This window comes from Anopheles gambiae, chromosome 3 (assembly GCF_943734735.2).
Source record: "Anopheles gambiae chromosome 3, idAnoGambNW_F1_1, whole genome shotgun sequence".
Classification (NCBI taxonomy): domain Eukaryota; kingdom Metazoa; phylum Arthropoda; class Insecta; order Diptera; family Culicidae; genus Anopheles; species Anopheles gambiae.
Window position 1 is genome coordinate 92158498 of NC_064602.1, and position 11048 is coordinate 92169545.

Sequence of the window (11048 nt, forward strand, 5' to 3'; positions counted from 1 at the left end):
TTTGTTGCGCTCGGCGAACAAAAGAGATAGCAAGAACACACAGCAGAGAGAATTGTTTGGCCGACTCGCGGCGGCACTCCTTCCTTCCCCTATGCGATGCTGCGCGGTGCAGCATAAAAAGTGCGCCCTTTCCAAGTGCGCAAAGAGAAGTGCGGGAAAGAGAGCGAGCATTTTGTGTGCGCGTGTGCATGCTGAGAGCAACAGGGATAGGGAAAACCCCCTTCGAACAAGGGCGCAGATTCACTCACCCAAGCCCAGCCCTGCGTGCAGTGGGCAAGGCATGGAAAGGGAAAACTGCCAGTTGCGAAAAAGGGACAGGAACGAGGAGCGCCGTGAGTGACGGGTGGCAAAGGATCGTGCATCTTTCGTGCATCCTTTTGCTGGGCTGCTTGCCAGCCGGTGGTGCAAGCGAGACAGTGCGACGAGTGACCCGCTGGTGGTGGTGCTGGTGAGAGTGAGCAGGGGTCTGTGTGCAGTCCCGCTCTGCGCTACTTCCACTCTCCCCCGCCAGTGCCATCGACAGCGGGTTTTGACTTCGGGCAATTTTCGGTACGGTGGGCTCTGGTTTTGGCCGCAACCGTTCTCGGAATCAGAAGCGAAAAGTCCGCTCATTGGCAAGCACGTGAGTCCGCGAACGATCGAAAAAACGAGAGCGCACCAGCGGCCGGGCCGATAGATACGGCGTTCCAGAGTGTTGCAAAGTGTCCGTGGTGGGGCAAAGTTCAAAATTGCATGTGCAGTTTTGTGAAAGCGCGTACGGGTTTTTTTTTCGGCGGTGGCAGCAGCGAGAATTTGAATTATTAATTTAAAACCAGCGAGGCGCGAGTGCAAAAGTGCATCAAACGAAAAAAGCAAAAAACAAATAAAAAAAACGGTACGTTACGTTTCAAACGCAGTTGTGCATTTAAATCTCAATTTAGCAAAGTTAAAAACACACACACACACACAAGTGAACTAGTAGTAACGGGATCATCCTCTCCTCTCGTCGCAGGTGTACGTGACATTTGCCAAGTCAGCCAGCCAGCAGCACGGGCGGAAGTTTGCGCAGACGACCTTCCCGCGCCACTCCGGAAGTATGGTCGCGTGTATGCAGCGACACACAGCAGTGCAGTGCAGTTCCGGTGCAAAGGTGCAAAAGTTCGTAACATGGTAACATGAAAGACGTGCGCAAAGCGAAGTAGATGTAACGACAAAAACAAACGAAAACAAACAAACAAAAGAAAAGCAAAACGAAACATTAGTGAATTTAAACAAAAAAAAAGGAAACAAACGAATGCAAAAAAGTGAAGCAAAAGTTGAAAGTGAGAAGAGAAAAAAGTGCAAAAAAGCAAGTAAAACTTTACAAGTTTGTTGCATTGCAAGTGCATTACACAGTGAATGAAAAACTGAGCAACGATCGCATCGAAGAAAGCATAACGAATGTAGCGAAGTAACGAACGCGTTAGAAGAAAAAAGTAATAAGAAGACAAAAGTGGCGTAAAAAAGTCATCGTGCGCGTACCCTAAACAAGCAAGTTTTCAGTCTCATCTCTCAAAAAAAAAAAAGCAAAAAAGCGCCTCACAGCAAAACTTCTTCACCTCGCACAGCATTAATCAAGCAACGCCACCGCCTAGCAACTTCTGGAAAGCAAGGAAGCGGCTAGCGAGTACGTGAATTTTTCACACACACACACACACACACACATTTCTGCAATAACTTTTTCGGACCTAGCTGTGCTTGAGGTTATCAAAATTTTTCTCGCCCCTTACCCCCATTTCAATCATCACCCTTCATCCCCACACACACACCAACGCGCGGTTGTTGTAGTACACGATCTCCATTCCGAACGCCGTGTGTGTAACGACGAAGACGACGACCCACACGCATCAACCAAGTGTAGCTGTGTGTATGTGTGCAGACACACGGTCGTGATGAGCGTGAACTTTGGTGAGCAGGCGGTTCGTTTTTTGTTGTTCACGAAACGGTTCTGGCAGTGATTACGGCGACATAAGGCGATTTTCCAGGACAAAGCTAGAAGCAGACGTCAGCGAAAGGTAAGTTGTTTTTACTTCTTTTTTTTTTTGTTTTCTCTCTTGTTGGTACAATTGCACATGTTTGCTGGCTAGACGATCATGTGACATTGCATATTTACAAAACGTCTCAAAAAAAGAGATGTCTGTACGAGGTACAACTTTCTCCTGCAACACCAACACTCCCTCGCTAGTCTCAGTTGCTCACAGAAGGAAGACAAGCGCATATGTTCGCTAGAAGCGATAAGCAACGCGGGCGAAGAATTAGGCCAAACGAAGGCAGAACACACACACACATGCCCGTCTGCACACATTGCACAATTTGGACGGTCGCCTGCGAATAGAAAGCGAACGGCGGAAACCAAACACTAAACAGAACGCAAACCCGATGTCTGTGTACTTCAAGGATCACATCCAAAAACATCGTTCGAAATGTGTGCTGATCACACACATGTTCGTTGCCCTGTGTTGCTGTGTTCCGTGTGTGCGTTTTTTTTGCACTCCAGGAATAGACAGGCTCGATTTCCCGAAGGACGGCGTTGAATGCCGTTTTCAAGAAACTTTTAAACATCGTGTCGTGGATATTTGATCTTTTTTTCGCGTCAGTTTTCTCTAAAATCCGGAGGAATCGGTTTGTCTGTCTGAGGGCTGCTAGAACTACCCAACGGAACGCTGCTGGCGGTGAAGGCTGGAATTCTTCACATTTCTTGGAATGTGCGATAGAGCGTACACATTTACACAAGATACGGCATTGGTGACGTGAATAACTCCGCACGAGATTGTGCATTATCAGCAGCCAAAGCCCGAGACGATTGGTGGTGCTGCTGTTGGTGATCTTTTCGACCGCAATGATGCAATGGCTGTGCAGGTTTTGGGTCGTTCAACAGACACAGGCCTTGGGAAATTGTGTTCTTGATGATGCGAAACTCATCTTCACTTTCCTTTTTTCTCGAATCCCGCTGTTTTCCCATCCCTTCCTGCTTGAGAATCCGTGCGAAAGTGAAGCGGAAGAATTTGCATAAAACGTTTCCTCCCATTTATCGTTTGCTGTCTAATCTTGTTTCGCTTCCCAAAACAGTCCTTTCATTCCCCTTCGACAGTGCAGCATTACAGAAACATTTGCATAACCAACCTTCGCAACCCGAGGGAGGGATTTTTAATGATCTGTTCGAATGCATCAAAGTGCATCCCATGCATCTCCCTTTTGGCCATTTGAATGCAATAGAAAAGATGATCCTACCCCGTTTATTGTGCGGACCTTTAACCTCAAAGCAATAGGCATCGGGTTGTCTAAATTCCGCTGCTTTCCATCTCCTCCGCTGGTTGTTGGCACTCAACAATGGCAAAGAAGTGATAGTTTATTTGCGCCCCTTTTCTTCTGTTTTTTTTGCCCTTTTCACAAAGAAAGGCAACGTCGAAGAAAAAAAAGAAGGGAGGGAACGCGCACGCAATAGATTTGTGTCCCGAAGCAACACACACACACACACAAAAGGAGGAAGAAATAGAATCACGACCAAAAAAACGAAATGAACCGCAATCAAACTGATGATCTTCGAATTTGAAGAGTTTGCGATGCGCTGAGGCATCGCCTTAACTGCACACAGACACACAATCAGGGAACTGCATAGCCGTGGGAAAGCCAAAGGTTACCTTCTGGTGGTTAGGGGTGTCTGCTTTTTTGCTCTTTTCTTCGCCTGTATTAAGTGACGTGACGATTTTTCGGGGGTGTGTGGGTGACGTCAACGCAGCCAAGTCGAGGCAAGTTATGGCACCGGCACCGTCAGCAAATTGCAAAAAAAAAAACACGCAGTCCCAAAATCGTTCCCTCTGCTGCCGGAGTTACTTTGCCGAAAGCACCCAAAAAGGTCGTCCGTTTCGCAATGTCTTTGCTGCGAGTGAGTGTGAGTAATTAATGGTAGGAGCTCGAGACAAGGGTTCGATGGCAGGGACCCTCCCGGATCATTTATCTCGGGGGTCGCCGCCGGTGCGCGGTATGCCGGTAGTGCTTGTGCACTGTCCCTCAGCCACCATCTCAGTCCCAGCGTTAGAAGCATTTGTCAATAAATCATTGCCGCTTACGATAGTATGGAATTGATGTTGATGATGATGATGATGATGCTGGTGCGATCTTGTGAGGATGGGAATTTGCTGACCCCGAGGACATTAGGTCCCGTCTGTTTGTCCAGCGATCCGCACATCCCTTCTGCAGCACGCTCCTGCATCGATCCTAATTTGACCCACATTATACCTGCAACGGTATACGGAGAGAGAGAGCAAAAGGCACCTTGTTCGCCTACTAACCCAATATTGCACAACCGTACCGTGTGTTTAATCCTCCTGCTATTCACGCTTATCCGAGGGAATGCAGAAAGGACGACCGATGAACTTGATTTATTTTGTTTCCGATCCTCTCCAGGTTGCATTTGACCTGCGCGCATAGCACACGCATCCCTTCTTCGCTGCGCAAAGTGCAAAAATCGCTTGCCTTTTTTCAAATTCTCCTTCCGTCTGGGCACGTTTTTTTGTTGTTCTCTTCATTTTATTTTCCTCGCTCTGTTGATGATGATCCTTTTTTTCTTTTTTTGGCAGTGCGTGTTTGCTTCATTTTCGCATTGTTCTTCGCTTGTTGGGTTTGTTGCTGTTGAGCTTTTGGCACTTGAGGATAAAACGAAACGGAAAAATTGGCATGAGCATTCGAAGTCGAAAAAGGGCCGGAGCCGTTGGTCGCCAAATTAGGACATCAGGAAGTGGATTATAAGGATGGAGGGCAAAAAGATTGGCTTACATTTTTTTTGGCAAGCACGTAGAAACCCGATTTCACCCAAGAAAACACACTTGCTTTGGGTTATTTTTTTGTTTTTTCCTTAAACTCCCTCTCTCTCTCTCTCTCTCTGGCTTGAACAAGTGTTTCGATTTTCTGTGCTGGAGGACCCTTTGTGAAGTGGAACCTTTTTTCATTATTATTCTGCTGCTGCTGCTGCTGCTGGTGCTTCAGACACCATGATAAGGATCGAAATGGACGGAAATCTGCCCGCCGAAGGAAATGGTGAAATAAAAATGCGAAGAAAAACAAGATAAAAGTCGCAACAAGCACGGACGCCGTCGGAGGAAAGAAAGGATTTGGCAAAAGCTCCTGACTTTCTTCCATTTCCGTTGCAAATATTAAACCGTCTGAATCGGTGCCCCTTCTGAACACAGTGCTCTCTTGCAGAAGTGTCTCTCGTTCCCTCTCTAACACCTACTATCGGGCATGGAAAAATAGAATTTGGTTGCAAAAAAAAGGAAGAAAAACAAAACCAAATCAAGAAACACAACAATAAAGGCAACTCGTCGTTCGTCCCTAATTTGTACACTAAAATTGGCGGAGCACGGTTTAGTGGTCACGCGATGTGCGATTTCGACACGATGCTAACCCATCCCACCCGTCTACCAGCCAATGTTCCCTATATGAGGTTTCGGCCCCCTGTTACACCTGTGTGTAGAAGACAGCAAGGAATAATCAGATAAGCCAGTGGCAAAAGTCAAATCCACCATGCCCCGTTACCGTTTTCCGCTCCGATGTTGTTGCTGTTGTACCTCCCAATATCAGCGCCATGCTTTTCCGGTCACCACCACCGGTTTGATAACCGGAGCTAATCGAGCGGATGACCGGTCCGGAGCCCAGGGGGTGTTGTTATTTTCGCACGATATTCGCACTCGGGCGCCGGTTTCGTCTTCAAAATACACAATCTTGCGCCGTTACCGTAAGATAACGGCCCCGATGGGTCAATTTTCGGCAATCACGCTTCCGTTACGGTGCGCTGATATGCTGCGACCTAGAGCGGGGTGGCACCAGGCACACACACACGCGCGCGCGTGCACGGCTACCTTTGCGATTGCGATTATCAGACACATTCCGGGCTCCGCGTGACTCACGGCACACTTCCACGAGGCGTGGAGCGGTGGTGGATACATTTCGTCACTCAACCTCCCTCGCGTAAACAACAACAGAGGGCTTTCGTCAGAGGCGCTCATTTTGCGACGCAAATGTTGTTTTTGTTCGTCGCGGGAGGAAATGCTCGTGGACAAGTGGGCGCAACGCCATTGGCAAAGTGTAATTGTACCGCAAGGGGACCCTTGCAAGCGTTTTTTTGTTTGTCGCAGGCGCTACTCTCTCTCTTTCTTTATCCTTTATCCTGAGATGAATGTGTACAGTGTTGTTGTGTACTAACCGGTAGAATGGTTTCCTCTTATTCATCCCTTTTCACCCCAGCGAACGTTCAGCTCTGCCTGCAATTGCGCAGCATACACACCGTACAACACCGATATACATCGACCTCTCCCCGCCTCCGGTAGGCGACTCGACTCCATCACCATGGGTAGCAGCGAAGGGCAAACGTACTGTCTGCGATGGAACAACCACAAATCGAACCTGGTCGAGATACTCGACGCGCTGATCAAGATGGAGTGCTACGTCGACTGCACGATCTACGTCGACGACCAGGTCCAGTTCAAGGCGCACCGGGTCGTGCTGGCCGCCAACTCGCCCTACTTCCAGTCGATCCTGCAGGACGTGCCGATGGATCACTGCAGCATCCTGTTCCCGGGCGTGCAGGAGTTCGAGATGCGCGCACTGCTCGAGTACATGTACACCGGCGAGGTGAACGTCACCCAAGCACAGATCCCGCGCATCATGAAGATCGCGGAACAGCTCGAGGTGAAGGGCCTGTACGATATGGCGGACCTGAAGGGGCGCTTCAGCAAAATGGTCGATGTGGATCAGCTGATGCGCGACCGTGACCCGGCCACCACACTGCACGCGAGCAGTAGTAGCAGCAGCAACAACAACTACACCGGCAAGGGTTCGTCGTCTACTGCTACCGGTGCCGCTGCGGGTAGTAGCACAGCCGGTGCTGCTGCAGCAACCGCCACATCCTCCTCCTGGCGCGATGTACCGCCAACGAGCAGCAGTGGCAGCCATTACCCCCACTACCAGCACCAGTCGTCGCCGGTCATTTCCACCTCCACGAACGTGTCACTCGCCCAAAGCAGCAGCTCCTCGCCACCGTACTCGTACAAGTCGCCCTACTCTAGCCTGTACTCTCGCAGCCCCGGCGCGGTGGAGCGTGATCGCGAGCGGGAAGAGCGTAGCCGCGACCGTTCCGCATCCTTCTCGCACGCGCCAGCCACGACCTCACCGCCGCCCCATCGCACCCAGTCCACGTCCGCCGGCTCGTCCGCCTCCTCCGTATCGGCACAGATCGCACTGCAGTCGCAGACCGCCAGCAGCAACCACCAGTCGTCCTCGGCATCCCACCAGTCCGGCAGTTCCGCCTCCTCAGCCTCCGCGCAACCATCGACCGTGGCGGCGGCTGCCGCCCTGGCCGCCGGTTGGCCCTCCCTCGGCCAGACGCAGCTGCACAGTATGCTCAGCTCGGCGTACGATTCCAGCACCGACATGAACCCGCTCAAGCGCAAGAAGCTCCAGTCGATGTCGAGCATGCTGCGCGACACACCGATCCTGCGCAACGTGCTCGCGCAGGCCAACCCGGCCGACTCGTCGCAGGCGGGCGGTGTGCCTGGGGCTGGGACAGCGCAGGCAACCGTGGCCACGATACAGTCCCAGTACCAGGGCGGCATGAAGTCGGATCCGGACCAGCCGAGCAGTCATCACTCCAACGGCAGTGGTTATAAGGTAGGTGGTTACAGCTCAAGCACCTTCAATTAGAATCTCTCAATAACATTCTTCTTCAAATCCATCTCTTTTCCTAAAAATAAATTAAAAAAAACAGTCAATCAAGGACCAACCCCACTCACCGTACGCGGACAAATCGTTCGATGACGATCTGCTCGACTCGCCGCACAACTTTGGCGGCGACGCGCGGCTAGCATCGTACGTGCCGCACCAGCAGCAGAAGCCGGAGTGGAAGCGCTACAAGCAGTACACGCGCACCGACATCCTGAACGCGATCGAGTGTGTGCGCAAGGGCATGAGTGCGCTGCAGGCGTCGCGCAAGTTCGGCGTGCCGTCCCGCACCCTGTACGACAAGGTGAAGAAGCTGGGCATTACGACGGGCCGGCCGATCAACCGGGCGCTCAAGCGGTCGCCCAGCTCGGGCGGCAGTCCGGCCTCCTTCCCGTACGGGCTGAGCGGTGCGAGCCACATGTTCGGCGGGCCGGGCAGCGGTGCGCCCGGCGGGCCCGGTGGCCATCCGGGCGGCGACCACCACCAGCAGCTCCCGTCCCAGTCGTCCCAGGAGGACGATGCGGCCGCGGCGGCTGCTGCGGCGGCTGCCGCTGCCGCCGCCGCCATGGCCCACCATCACGAGGCGGGCCGCATGATCAAGCTCGAGCACGGCAGCCATCACGGGCTGCCGCCGACCATCCCGCACCCGGCCGCCGCCCTGCTCGATCCCTCCTTTCTGCAGCAGGCGCTGGAAGCACGCGGCGGCGACATTGCCGGCCGCGAGGCACTGCACGCGATGGCGTTCGCGGCGGCCGCTCACGCCGCCGTCAACGGCATGAGCACGTCCCCGGGTACGCACGGGACGGCCCGCTCGCCGAGCCCGAGCGTGCTGATGAAGTACATGCGCTCCGTTTCGATGAGCTCGCCCGAAGACGATCGGCACCATTCGGCGCAGCAGCAGCAGCAGCGGGAAGCACGCGATCTTGCGGAACGCGAGCGCCGAGAGCATCACAATGGGTCGGAACCGGCCTACGCCAGGCGGGACCACCATCCGATGGAGCAGGACGACGAACCGGGCAGCGACTGTGGCGAACGGCCACCGAGCGGCGGTCCGGCCGAAGGCCAGGACGACCACGTGGAGGATCTGTCCATGGGCCCGAAGCGGGACTCGGAAGAGCGGGGACCATCCGTCTCACCACCGCCGGCAGCGGCGGTGTCCGTCGTACGGTCGGCGGTTGCACGGTCGCGATCACCCTCACCTGCACCCTCGCTACCGCAACAACCTCCCCAGCAGCAGCAGCAGCAGCAGGGTGTCATTGTGCCAGCGCCCGGTAAGTTAAAGGAAGACTACAACATCACCATCAAGCGGGAAATCATTGCGGACAGCAATGCGCCCGCAGAATCGTCGTAGAACGGCGGCAGTCCCATTCGCCCGGAGCAGTCTCCTCCATGTTCGTACTAAACTAAACGTTAAAACCTAAAAACCTTATTCGCCACTGTGAAGGACAAAACGGTAGAAAACTACTGGAAACGGGTAACTAAGTTCACTGAGTTTTTCCACGCCTTTTTCCCCCTCCCCTCCAAGCCCATGGGGAAGTACATTAGAGTAGCGTTAGTTGGGCAATTTGAGTTGGGTCCGTTGATGGACCCACCAGGTTTTGCAATAAACCGTAATTCACAAGCGACGAACCCCCTCCCGGGGAGCCACGTGGCTACGATTCCATGCAGGAAGTTGCAAATGTGTGTCTTGAGAGAGCACGAACGAAAGTTACCTTCAACGACGTCATATCGAAACCGATCCCACCAATTTCATTTAGCCGCCTAGAGGACCTGTAGTTTTAGCTATTTTGCTGCATGTTTTTTTTATCTATTTTGTTTCGTACACTTAGCAAAGTTTAACAGTAAGCAGTATCAGTAGTGCACATTCTACATCATGAAAGCCTCACCATCAAGAGGCATCCATTTACAAATCAGAATCTCTCTTACTAGCTACGCGCCCTCTCTTCGTACGCATTCTCTTTGTCGGCTAAAGTTAAACCGAGAACCTTTATAGACTGAAACGAGTACTCACCGCACAAACCAACAAACAACAAAGATAACCCAACCCACCAACTCCAACAAAGTAAGAAAAGCTAACCCCTATCAATCAGGCAATAGATGATACGTGTTTTGTATGTATGTCGTAAGTGTGCGATTTTCCTTCAAGGCCGCGTTGCCCACACAACGGAAGTGCAATAGAAAGAGAGAGAGAGAGAGAGAGAGAGAGAGAGAGAGAGAGAGAGAGAGAGAAAAAAAAGGAGGAAATTGGCGGCGCAGAAACAGCAGTCGTTTGTCGTTAGGCTAGGCTTGAACCCATCTTAGATGATTTTGGGCTTTTACACCTTCTTGTTAATTGCCTTCTTTAAACCCCTCCTGCCAGGGATGGGGAAACGCATTTTGCTTTAAATGATTTTTGTTTTGCTCTCGTTTCCAAATCATTTGTTTAACTCTCTTTAAGCGGTGGAGCGCGATACGTTTTAGCTGTTTTCATTAAAGCCTAGCTCCCGGCTAGTTCGTCGTTTCCTTTGCCGCATCGAAAACCGCAGGCTCTAAAGCCTGTACACCATCGTTTCTTAAAGTTTTGGCAGTGCAACCCCCTTTCGAAAGTGTTAGCGGGTAAAGTGTTGACGATAATATCCTTAGCGACACACGCGGTAGCCTTAGTGAGCAAAAGTACTACCCTAATATTACTACGACTATCCTGGCGTTAAACAAAACAAGACTAAAAAGGCAAAATCGCACCTTTTCCTTAACAGCATAACAATGAAACAAACAAACAAACACGCGAACGAATATTGTTTTATCAGTAGTTACATTAGTTGTAAAAAATTAACCAATATTGCGTTGGATGGTATCGCCAAATTATGTACTATTAGTTGTAAGGTTTTTTCCCGTTGTTTTAAGCTCTTATACACCTCCTCTTCTAGCTTTATAGACGGATATCTATGTTGCCTTTCAATCGCTAACTGATTAGCTTCTATGTGGTTATTAGTTTAACATCGTTACAAGACAAGACAAGAACAGTGGGGTTTGGGGAATGTCGCCTCGCCACCCCCAGATTAATTCTACCATTGAGTGCCTATAATTATGATGATTCCTATAAGCTTAGGAGCGAGTTATAGAGTTAAACAAAACAACACGGTTCCTGCATTTTATGTTTATGTTGTTTCCGTATGTCTCCGGCTTTGGCATCCGCTCATCACAACCGAGATCGAGATGGGAAGCTAAGGCGGGCGAAGAAAGTACGTTACATTACGTGGAAATGTTCTTCATCATATGAGTTTTCCTATTAGCTAGTTACCATACGAGTGTAAGGCAAGATGGACACACGAAAT

At 51.1% G+C, this 11048-nt stretch overlaps 1 protein-coding gene across 1 annotated transcript; it reads left to right on the top strand.

Annotated features, from left to right (window-relative positions):
* Positions 1 to 567: 567 nt before the first annotated feature.
* On the top strand, positions 568 to 10832 carry LOC1280759 (longitudinals lacking protein, isoforms A/B/D/L). Its single transcript, XM_061657920.1, has 3 exons — positions 568 to 2033; positions 6262 to 7683; positions 7781 to 10832. The coding sequence occupies exons 2-3, from the start codon at positions 6364 to 6366 to the stop codon at positions 9083 to 9085; spliced, it is 2625 nt and encodes an 874-aa protein (XP_061513904.1). The 5' UTR covers positions 568 to 2033; positions 6262 to 6363; the 3' UTR covers positions 9086 to 10832.
* Positions 10833 to 11048: the final 216 nt, after the last annotated feature.